This window comes from Salmo salar, unplaced genomic scaffold, assembly GCF_905237065.1.
Source record: "Salmo salar unplaced genomic scaffold, Ssal_v3.1, whole genome shotgun sequence".
Classification (NCBI taxonomy): domain Eukaryota; kingdom Metazoa; phylum Chordata; class Actinopteri; order Salmoniformes; family Salmonidae; genus Salmo; species Salmo salar.
The window spans coordinates 35,001-48,650 of record NW_025547660.1 but is presented as its reverse complement, the minus strand read 5'-3'; the positions used below and the strand labels follow the sequence as shown (position 1 = coordinate 48,650).

Here is a 13,650-nt window from a genome sequence, read left to right as displayed (position 1 = left end):
AACAACATACAGGACCTACACCACACCATCATCCATTCTATCAACAACATACAGGACCTACACCCCACCATCATCCATTCTATCAACAACATACAGGACCAACACCCCACCATCATCCATTCTATCAACAACATACAGGACTGCCACCAACCATCATGCATTCTATCAACAACTACAGGACCAACACCCCACCATCATCCATTCTATCAACAACATACAGGACCTACACCCCACCATCATCCATTCTATCAACAACATACAGGACCTACACCCCACCATCATCCATTCTATCAACAACATACAGGACCACACCCCACCATCATCCATTCTATCAACAACATACAGGACCTACACCCCACCATCATCCATTCTATCAACAACATACAGGACCTACACCCCACCATCACCCATTCTATCAACAACATACAGGACCTACACCCCACCATCATCCATTCTATCAACAACATACAGGACTGCCACCAACCATCATGCATCCCATCAATACAGGCCAGCGTTCCCATTAAATGAAGCATGGAGGAACATACACTCAGATATATACTACCGTTGAAAAGTTTGGGGTCAGTTAGAAGTGTCCTTGTTTTTGAAAGAAAAGCACATTTTTGTCCATTAAAGTAACATCAAAATGATCAGAAATACCGTGTAGACATTAATGTTGTAAATTACTATTCTAGCTGGAAACGTCTGATTTGGAAATGCAAGCAGAGGCCCATTATCAGCAACCATCACTCCTGTGTTCCAACGGCATGTTGTGTTAGCTAATCCAAGTTTATCATTTTAAAAGGCTAATTGATCATTAGAAAGCCCTTTTGGAATTATGTTAGCACTGAAAACTGTTGTCCTGATTAAAGAAGCAATAAAACTGGCCTTCTTTAGACTAGTTGAGTGTCTGGAGCATCAGCATTTGTAGGTTTGATGACAGGCTCAAAATGGCCAGAAACAAATTACTTTCATCTGAAACTCGTCAGTCTATTCTTGTTCTGAGCAATGAAGGCTATTCCATGCGAGAAATTGCCAAGAAACTGAAGATCTCGTACAACGCTGTGTACTACTCCCTTCACAGAACAGCGCAAACTGGCTCTAACCAGAATATAAAGAGGAGTGGGAGGCCCGGTGCCACGAGCAAGAGGACAAGTACATTAGTATGTCTAGTTTGAGAAACAGACGCCTCACACAAGTCCTCAACTGACAGCTTCATTAAATAGTACCCACAAAACACCAGTCTCAACGTCAACAGTGAAGAGGCGACTCCGGGATGCTGGCCTTCTAGGCAGAGTTGCAAAGAAAAAGCCAGACAGACAGAGAGCATGGAGTTGTGGTTTATTAAGGTTTATTAAGGGTAGCTTTACGCTGCAAACAAAGATGAGAAAACACTGTCAGTCTGTGTCCCAAATGACACTCTATTTTCTATATAGTGCACTACTTTGGCCAGACCCCATAGGTCCTGGTGAAAAGTAGCGCACTATAAAGGGAATAGGGTGCCATTTGAGAGGCGGACAGGGACCTAGGCCAGACAATAAGTCCCCTGGATAGGAGAATGATCCACTGCTGGGATGTACATGAATAGAATCCAACACCATGCAGGTTCATGCTGTACATCACAGCATCCCAAATAGCACCCTGTTCCCTAACTACTTCAGACCAGGGCACATAAACAATCACAATGTGGTACTACAGTACGACAGACACAGAGAGGGCTTTTACAGTCATGTCAATTCATTACCAAAAATATACCGTTCATCTGTGTCTGTTTCATTGTGGTAAAAATAAATACTTTTAATTGAAGGTACTACTGTCCACCACCTTAAACCAGAGTATCACACAACATGTCTTTAAACTGTCCTCTCCTTGTATCCTGTCCTTGTTTCCTCCCCTCCCTTCCTCCCCTCCCCTCCCCCCTTTGTCCAAGACAGAGAAGTCCTTCTCATATAAAGCTAAACTAAGACCCATCCAAACCCATTTCAACCAAACCTACAGGCCAAATAAATATGTCAAATTCTTTCAAATACTCGAGCTACGCTTGATTTAGTTTGCCCAGTACAAAGTACTTGGAAATAATTTACATATGTATTTGACCCAGGTCCCTTATTCATAAAGCGTCTCAGTGTATGAATGCTGATCTAGAATCAGTTTTGCCTCGTAGAATATAAGGATGATTGTAAAGGAGGGACCTGATCTTGGATCAGCACTCCTCCTCCGAGACGCTTTATGAATACAGGCCCAGGTCCGAGTCTTCCAGCTCCCTCAGTCTCAGTGGAGTTTCTCCCACATGAAGACCACTAGGATAGCCACCACAGCCAGGCTGATGGACAGCAGCTTCAGCCCCTCTCTGTCCAAGCTCCAGGGGCTCCAGGATGCAGTCAGCACGCCGGAGGAGGGGACGGATCCATTCTGCTGGAGGGACAGCTGCTCCTGTAGAGAGACAGCAGAGACTTAGCCAAGGTTACATTATAGAGTACAGTAGCGGAAGTAAGTTATTATCTGTTGTGTGCTACGGGGACACTCAACATGGTTGCCAGTCCACTCATTATGACATCATTGACTTGCCCATTCAAGGGATTCTATATGTTTAACTCTCGGTCCTTCAGACAGTTGAGGAGAGACTTTTCTCCTCCCTGTCATTCATCTGAACCTGTAGTTAGAGACTTTTCTCCTCCCTGTCATTCATCTGAACCTGTAGTTAGAGACTTTTCTCCTCCCTGTCATTCATCTGAACCTGTAGTTAGAGACTTTTCTCCTCCCTGTCATTCATCTGAACCTGTAATTAGAGACTTTTCTCCTCCCTGTCATTCATCTGAACCTGTAGTTAGAGACTTTTCTCCTACCTGTCATTCATCTGAACCTGCAGTTAGAGACTTTTCTCCTCCCTGTCATTCATCTGAACCTGTAGTTAGAGACTTTTCTCCTCCCTGTCATTCATCTGAACCTGTAGTTAGAGACTTTTCTCCTCCCTGTCATTCATCCCCTCTCCGCCCCGTTCCCCGCTCCATACTCCACAATGTAGTGTGGTTATACCAGACTGAACACTGTACTCATCCAGTCAGGTTTCAGTACAGTAGGGTCATGGACATGACCCATTGTCCTCTCTGGCACAGTGAGACCCTGATGAAGACTAGTGGACATGACCCACTGTCCTCTCTGGCACAGTGAGACCCTGATGAAGGCTAGTGGACATGACCCATTGTCCTCTCTGACACAGTGAGACCCTGATGAAGGCTAGTGGACATGACCCACTGTCCTCTCTGGCACAGTGAGACCCTGATGAAGACTAGTGGACATGACCCACTGTCCTCTCTGTCACAGTGAGACCCTGATGAAGACTAGTGGACATGACCCATTGTCCTCTCTGTCACAGTGAGACCCTGATGAAGACTAGTGGACATGACCCACTGTCCTCTCTGGCACAGTGAGACCCTGATGAAGGCTAGTGGACATGACCCATTGTCCTCTCTGTCACAGTGAGACCCTGATGAAGACTAGTGGACATGACCCATTGTCCTCTCTGTCACAGTGAGACCCTGATGAAGACTAGTGGACATGACCCACTGTCCTCTCTGGCACAGTGAGACCCTGATGAAGACTAGTGGACATGACCCATTGTCCTCTCTGGCACAGTGAGACCCTGATGAAGACTAGTGGACATGACCCACTGTCCTCTCTGACACAGTGAGACCCTGATGAAGACTAGTGGACATGACCCACTGTCCTCTCTGACACAGTGAGACACTGATGAAGACTAAGGGCTATAACACCTTGGTTATTTATCTATAATCTCTGACCATATACGTTTCCCAGATCCCACTGTAGCTTTAAAGACCAGGTTATAATACAACATTGTGGCCAGAGATAATATGACCCGGACTCTCAGGATCAAATGGACATTATTGGGGGTTCAGTCCAGTACAGTTAAGTCTGTCCTAATGTGATGGTGCATTAAAGACTCATCTATAATGAATATGGTAATAGAGATATATCCCACTAGACCAGGAGAGAAGAGACGGACAGGCCTATCATATCATCATTTATAGGGTGGAGGGATTTAGGGTGGAGGAAAGGAGAGAGAGAGAGAGAGAGAGAGAGAGAGAGAGAGAGAGAGAGAGAGAGAGAGAGAGAGAGAGAGAGAGAGAGGAGGAGAGAACAGCCTTGAAATACATTAAATATGGAGGATCAATCTGAATGACCATTTTATGATTTTGATATTTCAATTCCACCGGATGACGGTCATTGAAATGTAAATTCCCACACTGCCGCAGTATATTATATATAGATACACCACATTACCAAAAGTATGTGGACACCTGCTCATCTAACACCTCATTCCACAACCAACCATGGACATTCATACGGAATGGTTCTTCCCATTGCTGCTGTAACAGCCTCCACTCTTCTGGGAAGGCTTTCCACTAGATGTTGGAACATTGCTGCTATAACAGCCTCCACTCTTCTGGGAAGGCTTTCCACTAGATGTTGGAACATTGCTGCTATAACAGCCTCCACTCTTCTGGGAAGGCTTTCCACTAGATGTTGGAACATTGCTGCTATAACAGCCTCCACTCTTCTGGGAAGGCTTTCCACTAGATGTTGGAACATTGCTGCTATAACAGCCTCCACTCTTCTGGGAAGGCTTTCCACTAGATGTTGGAACATTGCTGCTATAACAGCCTCCACTCTTCTGGGAAGGCTTTCCACTAGATGTTGGAACATTGCTGCTATAACAGCCTCCACTCTTCTGGGAAGGCTTTCCACTAGATGTTGGAACATTGCTGCTATAACAGCCTCCACTCTTCTGGGAAGGCTTTCCACTAGATGCTGGAACATTGCTGCAGGGACTTGCTTCCATTCAGCCACAACATCATTAGTGAGGTCGGGTACTGATGTCGGGCGATTAGGACTGGCTCGCAGTCGACGTTCAAATTCATCCCAAAGGTGTTCGATGGGGTTGAGGTCAGGGCTCTGTGCAGGCCAGTCAAGTTCTTCCACACTGATCTCGACAAACAACATTTCTGTATTGACGTCGCTTTGTGCACAGGGGGCATTGTCATGCTGAAACAGGAAATGGCCTTCTCCAAACAATTGCCACACAAAATCGTCTAGAATGTCATTGTATGCTGTAGCATTAAGGTTTCCCTTCACTGGAACTAAGGGGTCTAGCCCGAACCATGAAAAACAGCCCAAAACAATTATTACTCCTCCACCAAACTTAACAGTTGGCACTATGCATTGGGGCAGGTAGTCTTCTCTTGGCATTCGTCAAACCCAGTTTTGTCAGTCGGACTGCCAGATGGTGAAATGTGATTCATCACTCCAGAGAACGCGTTTCCACTGCCCCAGAGTCCAATGGCGGTGAGCTCTACCCACTCCAGCCGACGCTTGGCATTGCGCCTGGTGATGTTAGGCTTGTATGTAGCTGCTCGGCCATGGAAACCCCTTTCATGAAGCTCCCGACTAACAGTTGTTGTGCTGACGTTGCTTCCAGAGGCAGTTTGGAACCGAGGACAGAAGCTTTTTACGTGCTACGCACTTCAGCACTCGGCGGTCCCGTTCTGTGAGCTTGTGTGGCCTACTACTTCACGGCTGAGCCGTTGTTGCTCCTTGTGGTTTCCACTTCACAATAACAGCACTGACAGTTGACCAGGGCAGCTCTAGCAAGGCAGAAATTTGACGAACTGACTTGTTGGAAAGGTGGAATCCTATGACGGTGCCATGTTGAAAGTCACTGAGCTCTTCAGTAAGGCCCATTCTACTGCCAATGTTTGTCTATGGAGATTACATGGCTGTGTGCTCGATTTTATACACCTGTCAACAACGGGGTGTGGTTGAAATGGCTGAAATCCACTAATTTGAAGGGATGTCCACATACGTTTTTATATATATATAGTGTAGATTAGATTGATCTACTTCAGGAGATATGTTTTGCGAGAAAATTGAGATATACATTTTTTATATAATGATTTACCTAAATTTGCATTACCTACACATTACCGACTGTGCTTCTAAGAAATTCAGTCAGTGCTGGCAAGTATCAATTTCCAGTGGATTTCTCCAGGTGGCGAATTAGAGAGAAAGAAGCGACTGTTCAGTCGGTATCAGCTTGACACCCCTCTAGGTCATTAAAGACCATTATTACCGGGTGAGATACTGTAGTGTGTGTGTGTGTGTGTGTGTGTGTGTGTGCGTGTGTGTGATGCGTAGCGGGAAGCAAGCTCTCTTCTGTAATCCAACCTCATCTCTGATGGACTTTCAGATTGTTGATTTTCTGACTCCTCTCTCTCTCTCTCTCTCTCTCTCTCTACTGACTTCTCATCCTTCTGTCCTGGTGTGCCTGCTCTTTCATAACTAACGCCTTTTATCTCTCCTCCTCTCTCTCTCTCTCGCCCCTCAGCCCTGGTGCTGACCCCGCCGTCTGCAGCTGGAGACACGTAATTGATAGAGCTCAGAGGCTCTTCTGAGAGAGACAATGTGTGTGTGTGTGTGTGTGTGTGTGTGTGTGTGTGTGTGTGTGTGTGTGTGTGTGTGTGTGTGTGTGTGTGTGTGTGTGTGTGTGTGTGTGTGTGTGTGTGTACCCCCCCTAGTCCCTTCCTATCCCCTACGTGTCTTGATCACAGGAGGAATCTGTCAAGGAGGGACCACGATCACAGGAGGAATCTGTCAAGGAGGGACCACTGTCTTGATCACAGGAGGAATCTGTCCAGAAGGGAACACTGTCTTGATCACAGGAGGAATCTGTCCAGAAGGGGACACAGTCTTGATCACAGGAGGAATCTGTCCAGTAGATCTGTCCAGGAGGGAACACTGTCTTGATCACAGGAGGAATCTGTCCAGAAGGGGACACAGTCTTGATCACAGGAGGAATCTGTCCAGTCAGGAATCTGTCCAGGAGGGAACACTGTCTTGATCACAGGAGGAATCTGTCCAGAAGGGGACACAGTCTTGATCACAGGAGGAATCTGTCCAGTCAGGAATCTGTCCAGGAGGGCACACTGTCTTGATCACAGGAGGAATCTGTCCAGGAGGGAACACTGTCTTGATCATTCAATATGAAAGGCTGATCTATCTTGTTGTGGCTGAACTATGAGAGGAACAGCGGTGTACTGCCATGTTCCACCTTCACTCTGGGATGAGAGGAGTGAAGAGGGAGACAACGTCTCTGCTAAGATGGGATGGCCTGGGATAATGGTGGTGGTAGAGTGAGTCCTAACTCATACACTGGGATAATGGTGGAGGTAGAGTGAACGTCCTAACTCATACACTGGGATAATGGTGGTGGTAGTGTGAATGTCCTAACTCATACACTGGGATAATGGTGGTGGTAGAGTGAATGTCTTAACTCATACACTGGGATAATGGTGGTAGAGTGAATGTCTTAACTCATTCACTGGGATAATGGTGGTAGAGTGAATGTCCTAACTCATACATGTCTGCTGTGTTTGTATATAACACCTGCTGCTTTCAACCAAAGACACAGAGCTGCTGAGTGTTCATGACTTCACACCATGTACAGTGTGAGTGAGAAGTGTGTGGGCTTGAGTTAAAAAGACTGCTAACTCAGTTACCTCCCACACATAGCTATAGATCATTTAACCTGATTTACCCCAGGGACAATATCCACCACTCTGTCTCTAACCTATTTTACCCCAAGGACAATATCCACCACTCTGTCTCTAACCTGTTTTACCTCAGGGACAATATCCACCACTCTGTCTCTAACCTATTTTACCCCAAGGACAATATCCACCACTCTGTCTCTAACCTGTTTTACCTCAGGGACAATATCCACCACTCTGTCTCTAACCTGTTTTACCTCAGGGACAATATCCACCACTCTGTCTCTAACCTGTTTTACCCCAGGGACAATATCCACCACTCTGTCTCTAACCTGTTTTACCTCAGGAACAATATACACCACTCTGTCTCTAACCTGTTTTACCTCAGGAACAATATCCACCACTCTGTCTCTAACCTGTTTTACCTCAGGAACAATATCCACCACTCTGTCTCTAACCTGGGGGGGTCTGTTTCTCCTTGACATCACAGTACCTCTCCCTCTCATCAGAATGTATGGACATAACTAATGTAAAACACTTCAGAGGGTGAGGGCTGCTCGCCCCCCTCCTCCCCCCCTGCACTGTAGGAGAAGAGAGCACAGCGAAGTCTGGCTGGGCCAGGTTAGAACAGGGAAGCACAGTGAAGTCTGGCTGGGCCAGGTTAGAACAGGGAAGCACAGTGAAGTCTGGCTGGGCCAGGTTAGAACAGGGAAACACAGTGAAGTCTGGCTGGGCCAGGTTAGAACAGGGAAGCACAGTGAAGTCTGGCTGGGCCAGGTTAGAACAGGGAAGCACAGTGAAGTCTGGCTGGGCCAGGTTAAAACAGGGAAACACAGCGAAGTCTGGCTGGGCCAGGTTAGAACAGGGAAGCACAGCGAAGTCTGGCTGGGCCAGGTTAGAACAGGGAAGCACAGTGAAGTCTGGCTGGGCCAGGTTAGAACAGGGAAGCACAGTGAAGTCTGGCTGGGCCAGGTTAGAACAGGGAAGCACAGTGAAGTCTGGCTGGGCCAGGTTAGAACAGGGAAGCACAGTGAAGTCTGGCTGGGCCAGGTTAGAACAGGGAAGCACAGTGAAGTCTGGCTGGGCCAGGTTAGAACAGTGAAGAACAGTGAAGTCTGGCTGGGCCAGGTTAGAACAGGGAAGCACAGTGAAGTCTGGCTGGGCCAGGTTAGAACAGGGAAGCACAGTGAAGTCTGGCTGGGCCAGGTTAGAACAGGGAAGCACAGTGAAGTCTGGCTGGGCCAGGTTAGAACAGGGAAGCACAGTGAAGTCTGGCTGGGCCAGGTTAGAACAGGGAAGCACAGCGAAGTCTGGCTGGGCCAGGTTAGAACAGGGAAGCACAGCGAAGTCTGGCTGGGCCAGGTTAGAACAGGGAAGCACAGTGAAGTCTGGCTGGGCCAGGTTAGAACAGGGAAGCACAGTGAAGTCTGGCTGGGCCAGGTTAGAACAGGGAAGCACAGTGAAGTCTGGCTGGGCCAGGTTAGAACAGGGAAGCACAGTGAAGTCTGGCTGGGCCAGGTTAGAACAGGGAAGCACAGCGAAGTCTGGCTGGGCCAGGTTAGAACAGGGAAGCACAGCGAAGTCTGGCTGGGCCAGGTTAGAACAGGGAAGCACAGTGAAGTCTGGCTGGGCCAGGTTAGAACAGGGAAGCACAGCGAAGTCTGGCTGGGCCAGGTTAGAACAGTGAAGGACAGTGAAGTCTGGCTGGGCCAGGTTAGAACAGGGAAGCACAGTGAAGTCTGGCTGGGCCAGGTTAGAACAGGGAAGCACAGTGAAGTCTGGCTGGGCCAGGTTAGAACAGGAAGCAACAGTGAAGTCTGGCTGGGCCAGGTTAGAACAGGGAAGCACAGTGAAGTCTGGCTGGGCCAGGTTAGAACAGGGAAGCACAGTGAAGTCTGGCTGGGCCAGGTTAGAACAGGGAAGCACAGTGAAGTCTGGCTGGGCCAGGTTAGAACAGGGAAGCACAGTGAAGTCTGGCTGGGCCAGGTTAGAACAGGGAAGCACAGTGAAGTCTGGCTGGGCCAGGTTAGAACAGGGAAGCACAGTGAAGTCTGGCTGGGCCAGGTTAGAACAAGGAAGCACAGTGAAGTCTGGCTGGGCCAGGTTAGAACAAGGAAGCACAGTGAAGTCTGGCTGGGCCAGGTTAGAACAGGGAAGCACAGTGAAGTCTGGCTGGGCCAGACCTCTACTTAGGTGAATTGCAATTCAACAAGATAATTTTCCACCTGCCGGATTTCAGGCGGGCCTATGGAGGGGTAGCTGTTATGACTACAGGTGTGTGTGTGTGTGTGTGTGTGTGTGTGTGTGTGTGTGTGTGTGTGTGTGTGTGTGTGTGTGTGTGTGTGTGTGTGTGTGTGTGTGTTTATGTATGAATACAGGTGGTAGCCCCCGTGGTACAACTTGTTGCCGAAGTGTGTTACTAAGCCGTGGAAATCTGCTGCCATTACATCTCGGATACCGCCTGGCTGTGAACTGACTTCGCTCCAAATCCTTCACCCCTCTCTCTTTCTATCGCTCTGTCTCTCTCTCTCTTTCATTAAATAATCTGCAGAGAGCTAAAATAAACTAATTGGGAGATAATATTTAAGAATTCCATCTGTACTTTAGCCTCTGTGGAGCGAAGGCTTATGGGAGAAAAGAGGGCCCTCCTGGCTGCTAAGTGCCGGCTCCGAGGGAGGGAGGGAGGGAGGGAGGGAGGGAGCGAGGTATTCCCCTCTGAGGTCACGACCCATTTCCTCCGCCAAATGAGGCAGGAGCAGAGAGTTCTCCAAAGACTGAGGTGAGGTGGCCTGAGTTTCAACATATTCTCTCTCTCTCTCTCAGCTCAGACGCCTCATTGATCTCTGACCCGTCAACACTCACACAAAGGCTTAACCCAGAGCCAGGCACGCACACACAAACACCGTCACAATACACACAAATAACTTTGAGGGTCTGTGGATATCCAGGCATGTCTAGCTCCAGACCTCAGGGTCTGTGGATATCCAGGCATGTCTAGCTCCAGACCTCAGGGTCTGTGGATATCCAGGCATGTCTAGCTCCAGACCTCAGGGTCTGTGGATATCCGGGCATGTCTAGCTCCAGACCTCAGGGTCTGTGGATATCCGGGCATGTCTAGCTCCAGACCTCAGGGTCTGTGGATATCCAGGCATGTCTAGCTCCATGTCTAGCTCCACAGACCCTGATCAACAACAGATCAGATCAACAACAGATCAACAGCAGATCAGATCAACAGCAGATCAGATCAACAACAGATCAACAGCAGAACAAATCAACAGCAGATCAGATGAACATCAGATCAACAGCAGATCAGATCAACAACAGATCATCAGCAGATCAGATCAACAACAGATCAGATCAACAACAGATCAACAGCTGATCAGATCAACAACAGATCAGATCAACAGCAGATCAACAGCAGATCAACAACAGATCAACAGCAGATCAGATCAACAGCAGATCAACAGCAGATCAGATCAACAGCAGATCAGATCAACAACAGATCAGATCAACAACAGATCAGATCAACAGCAGATCAACAACAGATCAGATCAACAGCAGATCAGCAACAGATCAACAGCAGATCAGATCAACAGCAGATCAACAGCAGATCAGATCAACAGCAGATCAGATCAACAACAGATCAGATCAACAACAGATCAGATCAACAGCAGATCAACAGCAACAACAGATCAACAGCAGATCAGATCAACATCAGATCAACAGATCAGATCAACAGCAGATCAGCAACAGATCAACAGCAGATCAGATCAACAGCAGATCAGCAACAGATCAAACACATGGAGATGAAGAAGCCTACGTCTTCTACTGGCAAGAGGTAGGCTTTGTTTACTTCATTTGGAATACAGCGGAAAGGCATTTTTTTTGCCTTCATAGCCTTTCTCTAACAGATAAGGATGAACCGTGTCCAATTTAGACTGCAAGACTGAAAAGCATATCAAGAGGAAAGTCCACCCTGTTTCTAAAAAAACATTACTGACTGACTCAAATCTCCTGTATTTAAATGCAACCCCCTGTTGCACCATAAGATCTGAGTGTAACAGCATAGCACGGCTGCTTGACAAACCCTCCAGAAGGAAATTCCTCTCTGACTACACAGCTCTACACGGAGCAGTATGAGGGCTCATTGTAATACCAACAGGTGCGACTGTAAAACCACGTCTGGAACCCTATATCCTAGATAGGGCACTACTTTAGACCTGGGATCTGGTCAAACATAGTCAATTACGTAGGGAATTCATGTTTCCTCACAATATTGTTTTGAATGTTGGTTTTGGACTGATGCCCAACTGAGCATTCCTACTCGATGCCTCGTCAATGAGTGTTGATGAAGATTATCAGAAGTGCATTACAGCGGCTTGGGATAAAACGATGACGTTCAAAACGAGCTAAATAATTAGTAGGAAAACCTGTTGTTGTCATTTTGATGTTGCCAGACTGACTTTAGATGCAGGCCACCGCATTTTAGCTAGCTAATGTTAGCATTGCTAGCTATTTCTGACGAACTTTGCGAGCTAATGACAACGTTGTCTAAAATAAATTTGACGACATGATAATGCTAACAAAGTAATTTCCTACTAAATATTTGACTACTTTAGCAATGTCATCCTATTTCGAAGTCACTATAGTGTAATTTAGACTAAATAGTAGTTAGCTTACGTCCAGAATGACTGGGCTTTACACCACTTCAGGGAACCACTTCGCGTCGTTGGCAGAGGGCGGCTTGAGAACGTTCAAAACAACGGTGTGACGCGACCGAGTGACGGAGGTGCCACCTATGAATAGGGTACAATTTGGGAAGCTTCCCATCTCTTCACAGAACAGCCAGTCTCATTGTAACAGTAAGCCTCCAAGAGAACCACAGAATCACCTTTCACCCCTGACCTTTCCTCTTCCTGTCACCTGTGGGTCACCAATCACAAGGCCTCATTCCCCTGTGGTCACCAATCATAAGTCACTATTCACTTCATGTCATCTGTGGGTCACCAAACACAAGGCCTCATTCACAGGCCAGTCATTGTGATTGGGTGGTGTTACAATACAAATATCTATCACATCTCTCACATGATATAATACGTCTGTTGTAACTCACTCACCACATCGTGACCAGAAACTAGAGACTCTTTCACAGTTCTTCTTTCACCTGCAGTCTCTTAACAGGCCTTGGGATCTCACCTGTTACCTAATCTGAGGGGCTTTATTTCAGACCATGTGTCCTGCCCATGCAGACTAAGGTAAAGTGACTGCACCTCTCCCCCTTCCATGGGTTACAGACAGGTGACTCTAGTTCTGGCTATGCATGGTTATAACATCCAGACAAGGTGACTCTAGTTCTGGCTATGCATGGTTATAACATCCAGACAAGGTGACTCTAGTTCTGGCCACGCATGGTTATAACATCCAGACAAGGTGACTCTAGTTCTGGCTATGCATGGTTATAACATCCAGACAAGGTGACTCTAGTTCTGGCTATGCATGGTTATAACATCCAGACAAGGTGACACTAGTTCTGGCTATGCATGGTTATAACATCCAGACAAGGTGACTCTAGTTCTGGCTATGCATGGTTATAACATCCAGACAAGGTGACTCTAGTTCTGGCTATGCATGGTTATAACATCCAGACAAGGTGACTCTAGTTCTGGCTACGCATGGTTATAACATCCAGACAGGTGACTCTAGTTCTGGCCACGCATGGTTATAACATCCAGACAAGGTGACTCTAGTTCTGGCCACGCATGGTTATAACATCCAGACAAGGTGACTCTAGTTCTGGCTACGCATGGTTATAACATCCAGACAGGTGACTCTAGTTCTGGCCACGCATGGTTATAACATCCAGACAAGGTGACTCTAGTTCTGGCCACGCATGGTTATAACATCCAGACAAGGTGACTCTAGTTCTGGCTACGCATGGTTATAACATCCAGACAGGTGACTCTAGTTCTGGCTACGCATGGTTATAACATCCAGACAAGGTGACTCTAGTTCTGGCCACGCATGGTTATAACATCCAGACAGGTGACTCTAGTTCTGGCTATGCATGGTTATAACATCCAGACAAGGT

The 13,650-nt window shown here is 47.2% G+C and overlaps 1 protein-coding gene across 1 annotated transcript in view; it reads right to left on the bottom strand.

Moving 5' to 3' along the window:
• Positions 1-1,323: 1,323 nt before the first annotated feature.
• LOC123732147 (threonylcarbamoyladenosine tRNA methylthiotransferase) overlaps positions 1,324-13,650 on the bottom strand; it is a gene marked incomplete at its 5' end in the record, with an annotated part of 43,260 nt that continues 30,933 nt past the window's right edge. The window contains one exon of the mRNA XM_045711494.1: positions 1,324-2,430. Within this exon, the coding sequence (XP_045567450.1) occupies positions 2,269-2,430 (162 nt within the window). The remainder of the gene's footprint in view (positions 2,431-13,650) is intronic.